At 25.0% G+C, this 23,434-nt stretch overlaps 1 protein-coding gene across 3 annotated transcripts; it reads right to left on the bottom strand.

The window, feature by feature from the left end:
• Nucleotides 1–5,500: 5,500 nt before the first annotated feature.
• LOC126903768 (ectopic P granules protein 5 homolog) lies at nt 5,501–23,307 on the bottom strand. Of its 3 annotated transcripts, none has more exons than XM_050682243.1 (36): nt 23,114–23,306; nt 21,220–21,846; nt 20,027–20,179; nt 19,660–19,949; nt 19,444–19,600; nt 17,701–17,853; nt 17,409–17,632; nt 17,160–17,335; nt 16,937–17,094; nt 16,562–16,702; nt 16,329–16,501; nt 16,112–16,238; nt 15,872–16,039; nt 15,591–15,805; nt 14,974–15,292; nt 14,644–14,892; nt 14,263–14,417; nt 14,018–14,176; nt 13,821–13,944; nt 13,435–13,748; nt 13,178–13,361; nt 12,967–13,112; nt 12,727–12,901; nt 11,751–11,948; nt 11,547–11,681; nt 10,714–10,983; nt 10,470–10,653; nt 10,206–10,391; nt 9,981–10,141; nt 9,778–9,921; nt 9,544–9,713; nt 9,035–9,480; nt 8,751–8,955; nt 6,121–6,309; nt 5,934–6,059; nt 5,501–5,864 (listed from the first exon to the last, which is right to left on the bottom strand). In XM_050682243.1, the coding sequence occupies exons 1-36, from the start codon at nt 23,168–23,170 to the stop codon at nt 5,648–5,650; spliced, it is 7,275 nt and encodes a 2,424-aa protein (XP_050538200.1). In that variant the 5' UTR covers nt 23,171–23,306; the 3' UTR covers nt 5,501–5,647. The 3 variants fall into 3 exon arrangements, with proteins under 3 accessions (XP_050538200.1, XP_050538199.1, XP_050538201.1); XM_050682242.1 differs by having other exon boundaries at nt 5,502–5,864; nt 17,160–17,344; XM_050682244.1 differs by lacking the exons at nt 5,501–5,864; nt 5,934–6,059; nt 6,121–6,309; nt 8,751–8,955 and having other exon boundaries at nt 9,338–9,470; nt 17,160–17,344; nt 23,114–23,307.
• Between the last annotated feature and the right edge of the window lie 127 nt (nt 23,308–23,434).

The following is a 23,434-nucleotide window of genomic DNA, read 5'->3' on the forward strand; positions in this document are numbered from 1 at the left end:
ATTCCATTAATCTTTTTATAAGATATATTAAAAAGTAATCTGAAAAAAAGAAAAAAAATTAATATTTTTGTATATTAATAAAAACAAGATTTGTTTTTAAAATTTTTTTACTTATTCATTATATAAACTACAAGAAGTAAATTAAAAATGTTATAAATGATGATTATCTAAATAAATGTATTTAAGATGTCAAATGATTACCTAAAATGATGATTTAATTTTATATGATTTTAGGTACGCTATTCAAAACGTTTCAAATCTTAGAAACGACATAAGGCTTAGATTTTTGATAATAGATTAATGAATCCCAAATTAATACCCATCTCGTTACAACTATGATGCAAAAAAAAATGTGTTACAATATAAATATGTGTATGTGACGATTTCGCATAATCAAAAAATCACCCTGCTCAACAACCGTATCATTAAATAACAAAATAATCAACTTAACCATTTATAACACAAACATTAATAATTATTAATGTATGTGTTATAAATTATAAAATATACAGTGTCGAAAAAATCTAAACAATGATCTAGATTCTTATCTAGTTAAAATAATATTATATTAGCTATATAATTTTATAAATAGTTATCGCCATCCAATGTGGATTTTTTGTTTTCTATATATTTTACTAAACTATTAATAAATGGATGATTAGCAGTACTTAAAATTTAATGATACTTTTTAATGATCAACAACGATTATCAAATATCCATATAATTTCAACAACAGTAGTTTTATGGTAAATTTCGATGTCGATTTTATATTGAACACATCGCGATATTTTGATATTAATTTAAATTGGCTTGTCAAAAATAGCATTTTAAGTTTAATTTAAACTTTACATAACTAATAATACCCGTTTTAATGTTTAGTTAATTCTAAATAATCTGTTTTACATATCAACATTAATAATTTTTATTAGATTTGTTTGTAAGAAATAAATAAAAAATGGCTAATTTAAAAATCTAAAAGTATAAAAACCTTAATTATTTTTATTAAAAATATACAGTAATAAAAAAATGTTTAATATAGTCTAAAACTGTAAAAAAAAAAAAAAAAATATACAGGTTAATTCAACAAGCATATTACCCTCCATTTCGTTAAATAATGACTTTTAAAATATATATAAATATAAAAATATATAGATTAAAATTCAATTTATTTTCACAAACCATGATAAATATTAAGTTTATTGTAAAAAGAAAATAATCCTAAGGGTAGAATAGTCTACATAAAATGTTGACTGGTCGATAAACAGTATTATATTACATTTTAAACTGTTATAACTTCTAATTATATATCTAAAAAGTGCGCAAAGAAAAAAATTTTATCTGTGCTCTATGGTAAAAATAATACAACATTCTAAACACTACTCCGCTCCTGGCTTTTTATAAATTTTTATATGCTAATATTAAAGAAGTAATATGAAAAACTATTTATCCAACAGTCAAAAATTAAATTAGATCATTCTCCATTTAATAGTATAAAATTAATAATAGGTTCCCATTTAAAATTTATAGTTACCCATAAAGTTTAACTTTAGAAAATTGTTTTTTACAATTAACTTTACATTTATCATAATTTGTGAAAATACATTGAATTTTAAAATATACATTGCATCAAAAAATAATTTTTTAACGAAAAATGAGTTGTGGTATGTTTATAAATCACTCAGTATAAGAATAATTCATTATAGAATTTCTATTCGACGTGACAATTACTGGACCGAAGTTAGGGCTACACTGACAGCTTAGCTTGTTTTATACTTGGTCTTATCATTTTTGTTGATATTCTTTTTCTTTTTTATCTTATCATTTTGGTTGCTGTTTTTATTGTTATTTATTAAAAAAACTTGCCAAAAAGTTATTTATATGTACGTTATCCAAGCTTGAAATCATTTGATTGTTGATCTCTAACATTAAATGTTTTTTTCTTATAATCGGCCTTTTTTCTTAGATTTAATTAATAACATTATTTAAATTGTAGAAAGTATAAGAAACATTTAAAGTCTCTCAATATTAGTTCAATTATTTTATGTTATGAGTTTTCTTTATTAATAAAAAAAAACATAAAACTTAAATGGCTAATTTTATTTTATAAGTTCATAATTTTTTTTTAGATATTCTAAATAGTAACCTTATTGAAAAAAATATCCGACAATTTGAATTTATTTTTAATAGTCATTTAATTAAGATCACACACATAAAAATATTAGATTTAATTTAAAGTAACGAAACTAGTAATCCATCTTAGGATAAATAATATCATTTTCAATAACGTCTTTATTGAAAAGCAATCAAAATTTTTTTAACATTAAATCTATTTTTGTATAGAATAAAATAAGCATTTTAAAATAAAATGCTGATTTTAACTTTTAGTTTTAAAAATATGAACTAAGAACGTTTTCAAAAAAAAACATAAAGTACCTTTATTTTAGATGAATATTTTTCATTTCAAATGTCGAAAATTATTATTAATTTTAAGATTTCATATATGTACTGAAAAAGCACGAAGTTAAAAGACCGAGTAACTAAAATAAAATAACAATACAGTAGAACTCCAATTATCCGAATTAATGGGGGCCGGGACCCATTCACTGACTAATCAAAATAAACAATGACAGGTGACTGCAATGCGCCGGAACTGGAGTGGGAACTCTTACCACGTGTTGTGCCTACACTGACGCCGCGGACTTTGGACAAATTTTTTTCTGATTTTTTCTGAAAGTGATTCGGATAATCGGCGATTCGGATGATCGGAGTTCGGATAATTGGAGTTCTACTGTATTATATTTTTTTCAAAAAAGTATGAGTAGTAATTGAGTTTATACAAACGAAAAATTATAAAATTTAGTTAAGTTCTTACTGTTAAATTCAGCAAAAAAAAAAATTTGTACAAAGTAGTATTCAACGTTTGCGACTCTCAATATCTGTTACAGTGTATGGTTAAATATTGCAGGTATAAAAAAAATTCTCAATAAAATAGTTATAAATATTTTGTGGAGAATTTTTTTTTTTTGCTATTTCTAATTACATTAAAATAATCAAGAAGAGTTTTTATGAATTTCATCTTTAAAATAATTTTTTATATCCTGCGTATCAAAAAAAAAGTGAATAAGAGAGAAAATATAAATAATCACTGTGGCACAGTAATTCCCAGAAGAAATGATGAAAATTAATACACGAATATTCACTCGAATCGGTTTTGATCATCAGTCTTGTCCTAGTACAGGTGGGAAATGACGGTATTTCTATAATATTAATCAGTTGTCGTTAACATTGGAGTCCCTTGAGTTACTCCGCGACGAGGATTTGCTTTTAGTCCTACGGTCACTTTTTATCGCCAAGCTGTTATTATTATACGGTCATTGTCTCGCGGTAATAAAGTGTTTATTTTATTATTGCAGTATTATTCTTTTTATTTTTTCAAGAGAGAGTAAAATAGTAGTATCTATAGTTTGCTCTTTAATTTCCCAAACGTGTCATTTCCATCAGATTTTCCAAGGATCCAGCGCAAATGTTCAGTAGAAATCATAATTCTAGAAAACAGTATTGAACATGTGATATTTTTTTCGTTTAAAGTTGAGATTTTTCAAATAATCGAATTTCGATATTTTTACATCCCATTTTTCTCGAGACGTGTGTATTTATGAATATATACTTAGTCAATGCATGTTAGTTATGATAAATTTGCCGATTCAACAGTCAGATTTTAAAAAAATATTGTTGTTTGATACAACAATTTATGGAATAAACACATCATATGTTATATGCGTTACTAAAATGATCAGAAACATAATACTGATATTAGTGAATTTGTTGCACTATACATTAACAAAGGTACCTACAGAAAATGCGAAATCAATAAAAATAATATTTATACACGCCTTTGATAGTCCCGAAAAAATATTTTCTGCAAACAAATCTTTATCGGGAACCAAAGTGGTAATAAATAAAAAATATCCCCTATGCTCGTCAACGCGTCAGTAATGCGAGAAAAGGACCAATGTAATAAAGACGTCTCTACTGGACCTAATATAATTTCGCTATTGACCGTTTACTTTTTGCCCGTTCCAACTATTTTTCTATTATTTGTCCCATTCGCATAACGTTTAGGATTGAAGCACAACATTATCCACCGTGTGTCGCGTGATACAAACGTACACATTTTATGATATTTTCTTCAAAAGATCTTTGTAACGGATCGGTACACTCTATTGCATTTGTGAAAATGAGGGAAATAGAGAGTTAAAACGAGAATGCAGAGTCCTATTTACTCATGGTCGAACACATAGATGTTTTCATTTTTTGTCGTGTATTTTTTTCCACTTTATTTAATTTCCATTTTTGATCGGCTACTTACTTTCCAATATCTACATTGTATTCTCTATGTTTTTCGTACTAGTGTATTGATAGAAATGAAAAAAGTATAAATAGAACCGAAAGATAAATACAAAAGAAAATTGTCATCAACTAATGAATACAGCGAAATTTTTATCAATATAATACATATGTTAAAAACATTTTAATGCACATTACAATTACACATATAGGTATTCGAATGTTACCCCTCCTTTCTTGTTCTTCAAGAGAAGATTGAATCTATTTACAAACAAAATAAGCACTGACGGCTCTCAAAACAAATTTTTGACTTATGTTTAAAATTTATTTAACTAAGGGTCGTAATTACAGTTTCATAGGACATTTCCTTTAAGAAAAATGTGTACTATTTCTACCTCCTAATTGTATCTTAAACGCTTATTTTTGCCATAAAGCGAGTTCAGGCCCAATTTACTCTCTAAACACCTCCTCGTGAAAAATATCTTTTGATAAAAAACGGTTAGGTGCAAGTACAGGATCTGAGTAAATATGTCATCTGTCAATTATTTTCAAAAGTACCTGATACTAAAATGTTAACGTTCATCTGAAACTCAGTACCACCTAATTTGAAGACGCTTACGATGTTTTCACGTTACACAATCCATTTATTTGTCAACCATGTCAATACAAGGTTTAAACATATCTTAACCCGCATTAAATATCAATTTGGTTTAGGAAAACGTGGCATCGTTCTGGGTGTAAGATGGTTGTACATAAGAAAAATGTTTACACCCCCTACAAATTTTATCTTCTATAGGCAATTATTTCGTCATGGAATTCAACTCTTAATCTCCTCTTTGAGCAAATCGTAGATTTCATGTTAATGATCATGTAGTTATTTGATTCATCATAAGTAGATTATAATATGCTAATAAATCTCAAAGAACTGAAATCAGCTCTACTTTAGAGTTAAATATTGAAATTATTGACTAAGATCATACTTAAATTATTTTGTAATTTTCGCGTAAACAAAAATTAAAATACAGTTTTTTTCATTTCACTACTTAATATAAGAACAAATGCTCATCAAATAATTTCTATAAAAATTGTATAAGATAAATATTCTTGTATTATTTTATAAATTTAAAAAAATGAAGTTATAAAATATTTTGTCATTAAAATATATATTAATTTTGTAAAAATATTTTAAAACCATAACAATAATTAAAATAAAATAAATTTCAATAAAATAAAACCTTAAACATATCATAATAAATATATCACAGACAAAAATGACAAATACACATTATAAATATATATGTTATAAAGGTATTATACCATGTATAAAATTATCTGTGTACAAACATTTTGCTAATTTAATTACAAACTGTTCACCATATTTCATACAGCTGTGTGATCCTTTAATATCTTTGATGGCTATATCGATTGCAATATTACAATCTGAATATTGTCTGTCTTGTTTGAGAGCCTCTAACGCACAAGTTGCTTTTAAACATTCCATTGAGGTCACAAAGTCACTGAAATTAAAATAATTAATTGTATAAATTTTTAATAAGTAAAATAATTTATGAATTAAATCATATTACTTGTTATTACTAGAAAAACCACCAGGAGCATTAGCATCTTGCCTAATAAACTGTTTGCGGCTAGATTTATTTTCTGGTAACTGAGCATGAATAAATGCTGCTAACGCACGACATAGCACTCGACATCTGCAACATTAGTATTATATACATAGATACTTGTAAAGATATAATTATATTTAATAATTACTTAGTTGTAATGTTTGTCTGTTTTTGTAATCTTATTGCATCAAATAAGCTCCAACTTTGTTTAAATTGAGCTAATTGATTTGCAGCTGCAGATATTCTGAGTAAATAATTTGATGTGTGGTCATCCTCAAATGAACTCAATCGTAAAGTAAGAGACCATATCAAAGGAAGTTTATTTTCAGATATATTACTAAAAGTAGAAACAGTTATTAACCACTTTTACAAAGTAAAGGTTTTACACTTCTATAAATGTGACATTTATAAATCATCAGTTAAATTCCTATTTTAGTGGTTTTAATCAATTCTTCACCATAAGTTATGGTTTATTATTAAAAATCATAAAATTAAAGAATTTTAAATAAATAAGATTAAATTTTCACATGTAAATATACAAGATGATCTTTTACCATTAACTACTCAATATCTTCTAAAATAATAAAAATATTGAGAAATTTTTTCTAACTTTTTTGAGTTTAACATACTTTTCAAATTGTTAATTATTAAGTATTACTTAGGTTCAGCTTTTATTCTTTATAAGGCTAAAAACTTTATTTATTTAAATTAAAACATATATATTAAGTAGCATAATGGAAAATAATGAAAAAATTGTATACATACATTTGTCAAAAAGTTATATAAATATAAAGTTAAATAAGTAAAATATAAAATCGAGAATTTTCACACAAAAATAGCATTTGGTAGCCATTTTCACCATGAAGACAAAATAAAGTCCGAAATTTTTTTTTCCCATAATAAAGAATATTATATTAGCTTTAATTTAAGATATATATAAAAGTGTCTAAAGTTACTAAACACTTTCAAAAGTGGCATAGTTGGGTCCAGTATAGATGATATCTAACAGTGATTGAAATCACTATCATAAAAAACACTTCGATGCAAATCTGTAGATAGTGTTTAATTTAAAAAAAAAATTTGTCAAAAAAGTAGGTTAAGTGAGAGCTGAGAAAATAAATGATAGCTACAAAAAAAAAACCACATAGTAAAATAATATTAATATGAATTTCTTCTCATGAGAGGAAACTACAGTAATGGGATCCTTGATATTTATTGTAGTTATTGAATCTAAATGAGATAAAAATCAAATGAGTTAAACATTTTTTTCTAACTTATAAAGAATTAAGAAAAAATTCAGTGCCACAGGCATGAAAGACCCAAGTGTTACCGTCTCAGAAAGCGTACGTCGCATTCGTCACTTAATAAAAATGGAAATTTAGCTAGTTCAAATTTTAAAGTTATTTTTCTCAACTTCAAAGAAACAAAAAAATTTAAATATGCTTAACTTTTTATACTATATCAATCTAATTATTGATATAATATTTATGAAAATCAGTGTAATCCCCTTATAATAAAATAAAATACAAAACCAAGAAGTTTAACACAAAAATAACATATTTTTGAATATAGTAGCTATTTTTACCATGAAGACAAAATAAATTCCGAAATTTTTTTTTCCCATAATAAAGAATATTATATTAGCTTTAATTTAAGATATATATAAAAGTGTCAGAGTTACTAAACACTTTCAAAAGTTAATTTTTTGTAAAAAAAAGTTGTAATTTTGAATCCTCCCTTGTGGGCAGGTAAAGGGTTAAATTAATAAAAAAATAAAAAATGATAGGTAAATACCTCATGTATGTATTTAAAAAAAAATTATATCGATTTTGTCATTTTTAAAAATTTATGGCAATTTTAAGTAAAAAAAATTGAAAAAATGTCGAAAATTAGTGATTTTTAAATTTGTAATTTTTGGAGATTTCCTCTATTAACGGAGAACGAGGGAAATTTTTTCAATTTTTAAGAGTAATGTCTTTGACTAGATACGATTTGTGATCTTTTGACGTATCGTTGAAAGAAATCAGTTCGGTGAGAGCTGAGAAAAAGTAGTAACAGACAAAAAAAAACACTATAGTAAAACTAATACCTTTTCAGCTTCTCATAGAAGCTAAAATTTAACTACTAAATAATATCACTTCAAAAAGAATGTTGTCGGTGGGCAGTTTCTTTTCTCAAAATTATTATGTAAAAAAATCATCATCTTTTATGCTTATTGTAAAACTATCTATAGACCCCCCTATATTTTAGAATCAATAAAAGTTGTTATAGATCAGTAATTTTCAAAATTATATCTTTTCCTTTTATATAAGTTATTTAATATATATGTTGCTATTTAAAAACATTAAGTTTGTATCCTTATTTCCTAATAAGATATAAAAGATGGGTTCATTGGTGCAATTTCAATAAAACTTTTTGAGAGGCTCATTATGTATAATCTCCACTTCCCTAATTTTCTTTATATAATTATATATTAACTGAAATTTTGGAGAGGCTAATTTTAAAAATGGAGGGGCTAAACCTCTCTAAGCCTCAACACAGTTGTACTTATGAATGGACCTAAAAAGTACTGTATGATTAATAAATCATGAAGTATATTAAATTAAAAAGATAAAAATGAGATTTTGGTAAGTAAAAAATCATTAAAAAATAGTAAAATAATACTTATTTTATTATAAACAAATAAAAATTATTTGGTGACATTCTTTTAAAAATTACATAATTTAGGTGGCTCTAGTATAAATTGATATACTATAACTTTTTAATATATTTACTTACTTTGGTTTTACTGATTCTAAGCACTGAACTAAAGTAATGAGAATATCTGAATATGATGATTGATTTTGTGATTCTTTTAAAGCCAGAGCATATAATGTAAGTAAATGACTAGAAGACATTAATATTTCAGCTAAACCTTGATAGTGTAAATGAACTGATGGCAATAGAGTCAAAACTTTATCCCATTTAAACTCTTCTTCATTCCCTGTTTATTATAATTTATATTTTGATATAAAATTATATTAAATTAAAATTTTTTATGAATATAATATTAAATAATTTGCCTGAATTTTTAAACCATGCAGTTAAGCAAGCCTCCAGTATATCACTTTTATATTGAAGCTCAGTAACATGAGACCATGTCGCCATCAGTAAACCTTCCATAACTGTGCTATTAGCTTTTCTTTTAACAATCCATTCTTGGATAGTCTGAAGCATCAGTGATGACAGTACAGAACCAGAAGACTGATTAATCAGTGCAAGCAACTCAATAATAAGTAGTTTAGCTTCTTCGCCGTGCTTAGTTACCATTTCAATTTCATCCATAAGACGACTGAATGAACATTTTAGATGTCTGTAATGGCTACCTAAAATTGATCTGTACCGCAAAGTTAATGATACAAACATTTTTACCATTGCACGGATAAAAACGCGTCGTTTATAAGACATATGTTCTGCATAGGGTATATTTTGATCAACCTCATTATAACCAGCGCCTAACTTTAAGAGACTAAGTAATAAATATAACTTAATTTAAATAAAATTGCATTAACTTAAATAAAATTTATATTACTCAAGTACTGCAGAATCTGTGCCACACCAGTCTTCGTTAGTTAATTGGAGCACTGTTAAAGGATCATACTTTGAAACAAACCAGCTAAGAATATTTTCATAATATTCACCATCAATTTGATGCCAAGGAAACTTTTGAACTTCCAATAAAATTGGTCTAATTTTACTATCCTAAAAATTTACTCAAAATTTACTTAATCTTTAATATATCATATAATTAGGAAATTATGTTTACTTTTCTCATATTAGGTAGGTTTGAAACTTTTATAAAAAGAGAAAACAATGTTCGTATGTCAATTTTTTGAACATATGGCCAGGGAACTTCTATGATAATATCTGCTAAAAAGCAGTGAGATTGAGGTAAAAATTGATCCATAACCTAAATAAAATAAACAAACTAGAAGTTTAATTTTGATGAAATTTGTAACAGAAAAATACCTTCATAATTAATTCAATATCAACATCTATTGGCATAAAACGTTTCCAAGGTAGTTTAGCAAGACTTGAATGAATAACCTCAAAAATGTTATCTGTAATTTGCATATGGGCATAAAGCTTAATATACCATTGGCAGATATAACTTAATACATTATCACAAGCTAAAAATTTTTTGTTTTTAAATAATATTTATTATTCTTAGATGAAATAAATTAAATTTCATACCAGGCATAGTATCTAATACAAATAAAATACATTCTACTAATGTATTGGTCATTAATGTAGCTACTGCTGTATTAGTAGCCAACCAAGGAAACTTTAAAGTTTTATTTTCAGTATTCCATCCTTCATACCATGGTTCAAGCCAAGGACCAAACATGCTTATTAATGTTGGACATAGAAATTCACATACTTAAAAAAAATTAAAACACACCACTCCTTTATTAATTTGATATAAATAAATAATTTTAATAATATAATTTGACATACTTTGATTTGCTAACATTCCACGATAAGTTTGTAAAGTACCAACAATCAGAGCATGACCGACCATTGCATACAAGTAAATCAAGGGTTCAACATATGAATTATATTTAGAGTAAAGTTCACCAGTAGCAGATTTAAGTCTTTCATTTGCAAAATGTGTTGTCAATAAATGTAATGTTTCTTGAAGCTTTAAAACAATATTAAGATTAAATTAAAAATAATGTGCACAAATATTTCTTAAATTTACTTGTTGTGAATTTAATGATCGTTGATCAGTAGCATAACGTCTAACAATATCTCTCAATTGTTCTATAGACATGTCTGGTAATAAAATGGTTCTTTTTGATTCAGTTGGTGTTAAAGGTACAGCTTGAGCTAATATAGTATTAAGAATATAAAACCATACATGACTGTAAATTTTACCTTCTTTACAATGTTCCAAGAGCTTAAGTAATATTTCTCCATAATGCTCAGGAAAATCATGATCCATCATTTTACATAAATGTTGAGTGAATAACTAAAATATTAGCTTATTTTTATTTTTTACCAATGATAATTAAATTTCGAAATATTAAATTAAAAATTAATTTTAAAATTAAATTAAATTGGGACTCATGAAAAATGTATTAGTTTATTGTAGTGTATAAGTCTAGATTAACATATCATAAGCACAATCTGAGAGAGTCTAGAGGGTGCTTATCACTAATTCTGTTATAATTCCATCAAAAATTATAAAAATTACATGTAAATTTATATAAAAATATTTTTAAGGGGAAGAATAAGTTAGTTCCCCAAAAGATGTTTTCCAATTGTACCTAGGGACATTGTGAAGCCTAGGGTTCAAAATTAAAATGGTCCCTGTATCATAAGCCTCATTCAAGCTTCACAATTTTTTTTTTTTGCTTTAATAAAGAAATTAGAGATCACTAAATCTTGAAGCTTGAAAAATATACTCACATGATCTAAGCTTACTAGATTAATACTCTAACAATAATATTACAGTATTAAGATGATAATAAACATAATGATAGTAAAAAGTAGAACTAAAAAGTTATTATAGTAGAAATTATAACTAAAAACCTCATGAACACTCGTTGTATAATCTGTTTTTGTTTGTTGCTTGATCATTATTAAAGCATCCATACAATGATTAATTAAAACTGAACGTTCTTGGAGAAGAGGTTGTCTGATAGATAAATAAGTCGCTACATCAAACTATAAAAATTTTAAAATTTTTATGACATTAAAATATATAAATTTGCTCAATAATATTGTATAACATACTTGAGAAAGTAATTTCAATGCAATAGGTTCATATTGAGCATTACAATGTTGTATAATATTTTTATATGCCTCTAAAAATGTTTTACTCGATGTTGATGATGGTGAAAAAAGTGGTACTAATACATCTGATAAATTTTGATATGTTAAAGCAGTATTCATAATATGAAGACATTCTTTTTCGTTGTTTGAAATAAATACCTTTAATTCATAAAATTAATTAACAGTAAAATTTTGAAACTGAATTAACCAAGAATGCAGCTCATACAATGTTTTACAAAAATTAAATAAACTTTTAAAATAGCCACAAAATTATTAACAATATTTTTTGAAATAGAAGCTGTTTACTTCTATTATTTGTTTATGTAAATAACACATCATAATATAAAGTAGTCTTAAATAACCTATCTTTGATATATTATAAATTATTTACAGTCAAATGGGTTAACTTATTGTGGTGGTTAAACTTGGAGCAGTTAAATATATATAATTATTATAGTCGTATTAGTCTACATTACTAATAAATTTTTCACAAGTATTTTTCAAAAACAAAAAATATTTAATGATAAAAATTAAGTGATGAAATCTATTAAATATTTAACCACAAATTTTATTTATTTATTATTATTATTATATATATTTTGTTTTTTTTTATTTATACAATCTATACAATATTAGTACAATAAGCATAAAAGATGATTTTTTGACATGATAGTTTTGAGAAAAAAAGAAATAGTAGTTATAAAAATACTGTTTCTTTTTTTACATAATAGAGTAAAACGTCATAGTAAATGTTTTCAGAAATAACAATTATTTTAGAAAACTATAAACAGTTATATAGAAAGAGCAGTAATATCATAATATAACTTATAAACATAATATAACAAAAAAAAAATAATATTACAATATTATTGTAACTGTTTATTACAGATTTCTGTTTGGCTTGTGTATATATCAGAAATAATTTTATTTCACTTACTTTCCCAATAGACTGTAAGATAACTAAAATAAAAGTTTCAATTGCGGGACATGTTTTCAAAATTTCATAGTCTTTTATGATTTTATAAAAAATTTGAACTCCTGATGATTTAAGTTTACTCATTAAAGCAATATCTCCAACTTTTGACAAAGCAGCTAATTCACTGATTATTTGCCTATAAATTAAAATATTGATATTTAAATTTTTTTTACCAAAAATTTAAGGAATTTAAATACTAACTGTGTAATAAGGTTAAGAGTGGTACAAGCAATTGTTAAAGATGGAGGTAATAGAAGTTCTAAGGTGGTATTTATTAATGTATCTAACTCTTTTCTATTATTTAAATTTACTTCTTGTACATCTAAATTTAATTTTGCTTCATGAATCTATAACATCACAATAATTTTTCATGAAAATTATAATTTAGTTAAATTAAAAATTAATGTCATACTTGAAATAAAATTTCAGCAGCACCAGAACATTTTATAACACTTTGATTACTTCTTTTAGTTTTATAATCACAAATAGCTTGCACTCGCGTAGTTGATTCTATCTGATTATACAACACCTTCAAACCATCCAAGTACCATTCATCAAGATTTTTATGGCGTAATGTATACACTCTATATATATTACTAAAAAAAGTTCATTAATTATTAGTCATAAAATAGTTAAAAGTATATAATAAAATTATTTAAAAATGCTCACCTAATGAAGTCTAAAATTTGCTTTAAATTAAATTGAATAATATTCAATATATCTTGCTGTTGATATAAAATATCATTAGATAATATTCGCACTTCAGATAATCTTATAACGAGTTCTGGACTAGGTGAAGGAGAATCATACGATTTTAATCTATTAATAACTCTTATTATAGGTTCTTTCACTAATGAATGTTTTTTTTGAATTTTATTTTTCTTAATTTGAATATCTTTTCCTAACAATTCAATCCATGCTTTTGAACATTCAATTTTTGACTCTTCAACCAATGTTTGATTTACAAGATATATTAACCATTCCTTTAAAATATAAGTAGAGGATAAAATATATTAACCAAAAAAACTTGTATATTGATTATTATTTTTTTTTACATTTGATCCATTAATAATATGTGTCAAATCATTTGGTTCATACATTTGATCCAAAGAAGGTACAAACAAAGTAGGTTCGAGTAAACGCACATCAAAAAGCCATAGAGTACATGCTTCATAAAATCTAAAAATAACAAAATAATAGTTATTTAATATAAACTTTAATGAACTTTTAGATTATTTATAATTATTATCACCTAGCCAATCGTAAATCAACTTCTGAGTTGGGATTATTTTTTAATTTTGTACGATGAAAATCAGCACATTCTTTTAACTTGATATTTATCTTAGTTAAGTAAGAAGAATTAACAATACCTTCAAAAAACTTTCGACCAACACTACCATTATGCTGAGTCCTTAAATTTAATGAATATGATTAAAAGATATATCAATTCATTATAATATTATTATTTTAATTTAAATATTTGTTACAATTAGTTACCCAGGAACTCTTTGTAAATATAATCTAAAAAAGTTTTGCCAATAAAGAAAGGCTACTGGCTGCTGGCAAGGCATTTCTAAACCATATTGCATCCATCGATAAATTGATAAATGTCCAGATGTAAAATATGATATTTTTAAATCAGAGCACACTTTCTAAAATTATTATTTATTTATTCATCATTTATGAAGAAAATTTGTAAATAAATATGTATAAATCAGCACTTTAAACCCATATTAACCAATTGGAATATTGTTTTTTGAATACTTTTGTAATAATATTTTTTTTAGTTAATACATTTGACATGGTATTATTTTTTGGTTAGTTAAAATTTTAAGCCCAAATGCAAATAATAAAATATTTATTTAATGAGCTACAAACTTTAAGAGCAACATCAATATTTGCTTTTCCTTGTTGCGTTCGAAGCTTAATCAATAATTGTTTCCAAATTTCATTTCTACCTTGTATATACCACTCTTCTGCTTCTAATGCTAAGAGTACATAGTAAGGACAGTTAGATAATACAACTGGGTACTTAGGGAGTAATAATGATCGTTTGTCAGGGCTTTGAAACACAAAATTTAAAATTGAACCAATAGCCGACATATTTTCTTTAATATCACTAAATTGCTATAAAATTTATTTAGTGATATAAGTATAACTGTATATTAAATACTAAATTAAACTTAAACATCAATAAAAAATAGTTACTGTTATGAGATTAGCTAATAATTCACGAGCCCATGGTAAATATTGAGTATTTATAATATTTTTAAATATTGTGTCTAATACATAAACAAATGTATCATTTTCCGCTTCTTTCCATAAAGAACAAATTATTTTAGTCCATAGTTCTACTACAGGTTGCTGATTTAAAAGATTGTAGTGTTTAAAATTTGAAATCTGATACTGAATCATGTTATTAAATTGTACAATGATTTCAGAAGGTCCTTGAACACTTAATATATTAATAGCTCGATTTGCACTACTTCGATTATCAGCCATTATACCTGACACAATTGAAATAAATCTGAAATATACACCAGAAATTATATCTTCAACTAAAAAAAAAATTTTTATATATGTTCACTTTCAAAATATATCTATTTTATGTCGTTAAGCACACATAGAATTTTGATTTTACAACTATGATACAAATTTGATTATAATCTTCTTCAATATGACTAATAAATAATTCATCACAGAGAATTATAACATTGTTAATTATATAACAATAAAATGAGAAAATATAAAATTTTTCTTATCATACTTGGAAAATTGTATAAATTAAAACTGAATTACTATATTAAGTAAATATTTTATATTACTTTTTTGATTCTAACAAACATTCGCTGTGTTCAAAAAAGAAAGGAACAATTACATTCAGACAAGCTATAGTGGCCGTATAATGTTTATACTGAAGCAATTTATAACAATAATCAAGGCCTTTATGAAATATTACAGGTACACAATGACCCGCTGTAGTTAAATGAACAGCACAATAAAATGCAATAGGATCCTCTACATGTAAACACTTAGTGTCCTAAAATATTTCAATTTTATAGCTCTAATTTTTTTAATTGTATTGTTTATAATATATAACACTTACTTCATTAACAATTTCAATGTCAATAACAGATAGTAAATAATGACTAATATTTTGTAATGCTCCACATACAATTAAACTTGGTAAATCCATTAAGTGTAATTTTAATGAATACAAAAGTTTCCACACCCACATTCGAAAAGCTTGTTCATTTGATTTAATTTGAACAAACTAAGTAAATACTTAAATTTTTTAATCTGATATATGGTATAAATAATGGGTTTAAATTATTCATTAATTTACTTGTTTTATGCTATGAACTAAATAATAGGCTGAAGTTTCATCAGTAGTAATGGGTGAATGTTTTAAAACTGCTTTAACAACTATAATTGCTATACGGCCATGCATCTCTTTAGTCATCATTAGATCACTAAAATTTTAATTAAGAAATTTTTAATTTCCAGTTTACAATTATGTCAAAATTATAGTAATAATTTCCTAAAAAATTATTGTAACAAACTTTATATCAGTTTCATCACATTCTGAAAACAATTTTGTTAGTATATAACGACTTAGAGTGTTTTGAATAGATGTGATAGCATAATTCAATATTAAATTTTCAATGTACAACAAGTCATCCTCAGTTAACTTCCATCTGGACAAAGGGAGCTTTTGAAAGATATACATCGAATTCTAAAATAGAATTTATAAAATTTATAAGAAATTATTAAGAATTTTTCATAGTACACATACAGAACTTATTTCATCAAAATGAATTTTAAGAACATTTAATATATCTGAGATAAGAAATGGATATTTATCTGATAAACTTGACAGTAAAGCACCACATGTTTTCTTACATTTTTCTTTAGTAGTAATACTAACAAATCCAATCTATAGTCAAAATAAAGTAATTAATATATTAGTAAATTTAATAACTAAAAGTATATTTCTTCTACTTATTTTTAAACAATCGCATATTTGAAGAAACTTAGATAATATATCCATAAATAAACATACAAAATACCACTAAATTACTTATAAATTTTTATTTCTAAGCAAAAAAAAAATTGAATACATAATTTATAAAATAAATTGTCTATTTCCTATCTAGTTTAAATTAAATACCTTAACTAAACTAGAAGTAACTGCAGTTATAAATTCAACATCTTTCATATCTCTGCTTAAAGCCATGTTATTAATTGTTGTCAGAATATAGTAACATTCATCATCTGATGTTTTAACTATTGAATCTGTCAATTCTTCTATTGAACAGTCATTAATTCCTGAGGTAAAAAATTAATTTAAAATATTTTCTATCAAACTATTTTAAAAATACTCATAAATTAACCTGATTTTAAGTTCAGTATATACTGATAAAGACTAATTGATGTTTGGGAAGATATATATTTAAAAGGTAACATGACCAAGTATTGCCATGTGGTTCTATCAATATTATCATATAAACACAAAACGGTACGTTCAATCAAAGCATCATACTCTGTTTGTACTCTAGGCGACACATACCTATGACATCTTAATATAATGCTCATGGTCAATTTTAACAATTTAAAAAAAAAAAAAAAAATATGTGACATACTTATACTCTTCTAAAATATCAGTCACATAATTCACAACATCTTGAAGAATTTGTCCCAGTCTTTTAGAAAACTGTCGATAATCAGCAGAATTAGTACTGTATACTTCTAATCCAGTTTTCAATATATTGACTAATGTATTTGCAATTGCAATAATTCGTAATAGATTTGAATCATTCCAAAGATTTATTTTTAGTTCATCATTACCATTATTTTCAGATAACATCTATTTTATAACATAATTAAATATTTGTAAGACACCTAAACTATAAAAATTTATTTAAAAATATCTACTTTTTTAAAAAGAATTGAGAATGGAATTTGATTGAGTAGTGCAATAATATCACTTTCTCGAAGTAAATGCTGACCATTTTCTGAGCATTCGTCTTCTCCTTCACTATCTACTACCACCCAAATACCTTCTTTATCATCTTCAGTCTTATAAATCTAAACAAAATAAATCAACAAACATACTAGTACAATCAGGCATGTGTAGTCTTCTAAAAATTACATTGACACTAATTTACTCTTATGTAAAGTCCCCTAAAAATTAATTACACAATATAACTAATATTTTTTAATTAAAACACCCAATTTTAAAATAGAGCTCTGTGTATTTAGTTATAATTGAACACAATTTGTACTTCATTAAAGAAATCACTATTGGATATAAAATATTGAATTAATATGCTCTTGTACACCAGCATAAAAACAATAAACTGATCCTTACAGTAATTCATATACCCCAGGCCTGGGAAAAGATGATATTTTTAAAAGAGCAAATTGACATACCTTAACTTAATTTAGGTAATGTTCAAAAAATAAGTATTTATTTATTCTCCAATTAAGAGGAAGTTACTACCTACCCTCTTATGAAACTTTGAATGTATTATACAACTTTATTTTAATGTTTAATTAGTCTATCGCTTAATTAAAAAAAAAATAAAACTTGGATTGTAAAAATATTTAAAAAGAGCCATTGACCTGATTAACCACCTTAGGTGTGCTACTGGGTAACTATTAGGTTTATTTTGTTCAGCTAATTATAAGCAAATTATTTTACATATAGAAATTTCATATACAAATAATGAAAAAAATTAACTTTCCCTATTTCATTTTTATTCAAAAATCTCTCTTAGTAATCCCATACTTTAATTAAGACTTAAAATTTTAAATATTTTTAATTTGTAATTTTTTTTGCTATTACAAGAAAAAAATGTATTTTACTTATTTGTTTAAACAACAACCTTACACTGTAAAACAACAATAGTAAATCATTTTTGCAAAAAATTTAAAAGTGTGATTTAAAACAAATATTTCTGTTCATTTAATTTATTTTTTAAACATTTATTATTGTTTAATTAATAAATTATAATACTTCTAAAAAAATTTTGCAAATAGTACTATATTTTTTTAAATCTAATCAATCATCTTAATGTTTGTGTTCATGTATCTTTCCATCAACCAAACTAGCTTAAATGTTATATATTATTTATATTAAAATTGTATAAAAAAGAAAGCCATAAAGTTATTTTTTTTAAATAGCTTTTTATATACAATTAGATGTATGGTTATATTATGAGGATAAAACTAAAGCAAAGCAAGCAACTTTATAAAATGATGGGCTCATTTTTGACTGGAGTCAAAAATTTGTCTCAGTCTATTATAACATAAAATGACACCCCTGTTTTTAAGGATAGATTTTAGAGGTAACTTTCAATATTTATATAAGGACCTAGTATTATTTTTTTATTATAAAACATTTTTAACAGCAAAATTATTATTTAGATTTTATTTAAACCATTTTCTATTTAATAGTAAAATAATTACAGTAGGATTCCATAAAACTTTTGAAAGTGTCACCTAAAATCTATCCTTATAAATAATTTATTTCTATAACAAACTAGATATTTACTTAATTCATAAAATTAAATCAAACTTTAGTCTGTATATTTTTATAAAAGAATCATTATTTAACAAAAAAATAAATGGATAAGTATTCTTAAAAATTCCACTAACAGAAATTTTAATTCTTACATATTCTAAAAATTGTTCTCTTAGTTTGATTGGCATTAATATGACGCCCAAGGCAGTTATAATACAGTTCAAATGAAAATTGCTATCCAAACAATTTATTTCAGTTGAAGGTATTTGAACGAAAGAACTCGCCCATTTTCCAACACCAGATGGACACCTAATAAAATTCAAAAGTTCACACCATTTATTTAATAATGACATTAAAGTTATAACTACCTCAAAATATGATTTAAAATAAAAATATGATCTTTCCAAGAAGCTACTCGAAGCAGTAGACTAACAGTTTTTTGCAATAGCTCTCTAGTATCCCGAATGAATATTTTGTCACAAATGGACTTTCTTTGATATGCAAACAAAATTGATATAGCAACTTTGAGATCGTGTATACAATGATGAAGACTTTTACCATCTGGAGCACGAACATCAGAATTTAAAAAAAGACCTACTGGGGTATTAATAGAAATTGTGGAAAATGGTTCACATAATTGATGCAAATAATAATTTATCTGAAAATAGGTATATTAAAAATTGAAATTATAGGATAAATATGCAATCATATCTTTAAAATATTCAATTTATGTACTTTCTCTTTGATCATTTGACATTCATAAAGATATTCATAATAACTACAAATTAAACTTTGTAACTTTAGCAATGATTTTTGTAGATTATCAAAAGCTTTTTCATTAAACCTTGATATTTGATATTCTTTTGTTGAAGATACTGGATTGCCATCCTAGATTAAAAGAAAAATGAATTATACTAAAGTATTTTAACTTAAAACAAAAATTATTACAAATAGAAATTTCTATAGTCAAAATAGGGAATTTAAATGAGACACAACCAAGCTATTAAGATCTTGAATAAAAAATTAATTGAAAGCACCTTTATTCAAAAAGGTTATAAACTCATTTTTTAAATATTTTTCAGTTCTTTAGTATTCATTATATAATAACACATATCCCAAAGGTTTTTCTGTGAACAATTTCTTTAAACTTTATACTGGTATTTTATTTTAATTTAAAATTTTTTTCTTATAATTAATTTTTAAATAAAAATAACTTGATAATCTTATAAAATATTTAAGCAATACAGCAGAAAAAATAGATAGTTTGTATGCTTGAAAATTACTTTAAAAAATCAATTATCATTTATAACAAAGAAAATATATAAATAAGTAATCTGTTTATCAAAACCCAATTAATTACTTGTAAAATAATTTTTGGCTTATTAAGTACTTTTTTGGTTCATCACCTATATAATATAATGGTGTCTCGCTTAATTTTTTTCGAATGATAATACATACATATTTCACTAGCTTATTAAAAAGAAAATGATCTAATTAAGAAAATGACAACCCAATAACAACTTATGGACTAGTACCTCAGAATTTATTTACATCATTATACCTAGACAAGAGCAAAGTGCAGCTGAGAAATATTTAATAACAAAAACATTATTACTCCCATGCTTCATCACCACTCTATATTTTAAAATACTAAGAACTTCTGAGATATTGATCTATAATTTGTTATTGGATTGTAATTTTCTTAATCAGAGAAACATTTAATATTTAATAAGCTAGTTATATATGTATATTATCATTCAAAAAAGTTAAGTGACACCCTTATATTTTATTGTGATGAACCAAAAAAGTACTTGATTAATTAAGAAATATATGTAACTAAAAAAATCGGCGAAAAAAATTATTTTTATTTTGTAAGTAATTAAGTGGGATACTCTGTATATGTATAAAAGTTGAATCTATGAAATTACCTTACACTCTCCGTATTGAGTATACATAGCAGGTTCCAATGTCCAAACATGATTCTCATGTGTTACATGTAAGATTTTGGACTCATTAATTTCAATTTTACAACTCTCTACCTTTAATCTAGCTCGCAAATAATCTTCTAACATTATATATAATGGATGTTCACAAGTCTGAAGGTTTTTTAATTCTATAGAGTTAAATTCTTCTATATATTCATATGCATTTGTAAGCAATGTATTTTGATAATAACTAGCCAGTTCCTGTTCATCAAAAGGTTTTAAAGGTTCAAAATTACATGTTACATCAGTTTGTGACCATATATCTTCTAATATTGGTGCACATGGTGTTGGTAGAGAACCGACTGAACAAGGAATTGATGATGGTATTACAGTCAAATTTTCAGTTATTTCAAAATTACTACTAAGTTTAACATTGGTTTCTAAATTTTGTTGATACTCTATTACATTATTTAGGCATTCCTGTTGATTATCTAATTCACTATATATTACATCAATATGCTCATTGCTAACGCTGATATCTTTAAATGCTTCATGAAGAGCATTTTCTACATTTTCAACTGAAATAGATAGCACATTGTCCTGAGTATGTTCAGGTTCTTTGATTTTCTTCTATAATATAGAAACAGAAAGAAAAATAAAATGAAGAAATACATTTTAAAAATTTAAAGCTTAACATAAATAGAATATTAATAATAACTATTGAAATTTTTCAAAACGATGAAGTATAGAAAAAAAATAAACCTAAAAAATAAAGCTTCACTTTTTAGTATTTTTAAATATTTTACCTATTAATAATTAATTTTAAACAGTTGTGCAAAAGAGCGGTAGTATTGATGAGGATGTAAGACACAGGATTAAGTGCGGGTGGTTGAAGTGGAGAGAAGCGTCTAGTGTCTTATGCGATAAAAGAATTCCTATGAGGCTGAAAGGTAAATTCTATAAGACTGTAGTGAGACCAGCTATAATGTATGGTTCAGAGTGTTGAGCGGTTAATAAGAAAGTAGAGCAGAGATGAGAATGCTTAGATGGATGAATGGGGTGACTAAAGAAGATAGGATAAGAAATGATGAGTATATAAGAGGGAGTGTAGGTGTAACGTCAATCATGGATAAGATGAGAGAAAATAGACTTAGATGATTTGGTCATGTTATGAGAAGAGAAGAATTGGAAGCCGTAAGAACAGTTATAGAAATGAATGTTGAAGGAAGAAGAGGTAGAGGAAGACCAAAAAAAGAGATGGAGAGATTCTATTGAATGCAATATGAGGACAGCTGATGTGAGCGAGGAAGAAGAAGAAGAAGAAGAATTAATTTTAAAGTCTGATTTTTTAGCTAACTAATTTATTAAGTATAATAATATTATAGAAAAATTTAATAGTCTAAAAAATATAAAAGTAAATTTCAAGGTTGAAATTACAGAATAAAAATATTCAGATTACATATTTTATGACCAATACTTGGTTGTATTGCTTTTAATGTCCATAAATAGACTATTTCATTTTAAAAATCGAATAAATCATTTCAAATCTAAACTGAAAATTAATTTGAAATTAATAATTAATTGATTGATCATATCTGAGTGAATTAATCAGGGGGTGAGGGGAGCTATGCACCCCTTCCCCACTGACAGCAATATTTAACTCTGAAACGAAGAAAAAAACAATCTAAAATATGGAATTTTTTATATTTTTTAAAATTCTCCCTATGCATTATGTGAAATTCTGGCTTGCCACTATCACATAAAAACTTTAATGTTCATGATTGTTAAATACATAATTCTATAATCTATAATGCGTCGTAATTCATTACTATTAAACAAATTAACAATTAAATATTAGTGAATAATTAAATTATTTATTGTAAACAAAAATAAATACTTTAGGTAACTGTTTAATTTTTGAAGAAGCACGAGTTCTAGGTTTTTGACATTCCATTTTTTAAAGCATACTCTACTTGTTTACCGAATTTTAATAACCAACGAACAAAAGTTTTCTTTGTAGGAAGTCAATGTTATTATAAGTGTTTCTTTTTAATTGCGATTTTATTATTGTTTTTGTTTTGTTATCATTGAAGCACTTGAAATGATAAAAACAGCTGATAAAAGTTGACAAAAACGAAATAATGAATCATAATAATAATCACACATATAAAACAGTGTGGCTTGTAGATGATTTTACTCTGAAAATAGTACCCATACT

This window comes from Daktulosphaira vitifoliae, unplaced genomic scaffold, assembly GCF_025091365.1.
Source record: "Daktulosphaira vitifoliae isolate Bord-2020 unplaced genomic scaffold, ASM2509136v1 Scaffold_4, whole genome shotgun sequence".
NCBI lineage: Eukaryota > Metazoa > Arthropoda > Insecta > Hemiptera > Phylloxeridae > Daktulosphaira > Daktulosphaira vitifoliae.

Bases quoted from the DNA above. Each gene is read 5' to 3' on its own strand.
- LOC126903768 (XM_050682242.1), bottom strand. From the start codon at position 23,170: ATGGAATGTCAAAAACCTAGAACTCGTGCTTCTTCAAAAATTAAACAG. The intron at 17,345-17,408 runs GTATGTCACATA...CATTATATTAAG, and splicing joins GATATTTTAGAAGAGTATAA to ATGTCATAGGTATGTGTCGC. The intron at 6,060-6,120 runs GTAATTATTAAA...CTAATGTTGCAG, and splicing joins CAGACAAACATTACAACTAA to ATGTCGAGTGCTATGTCGTG.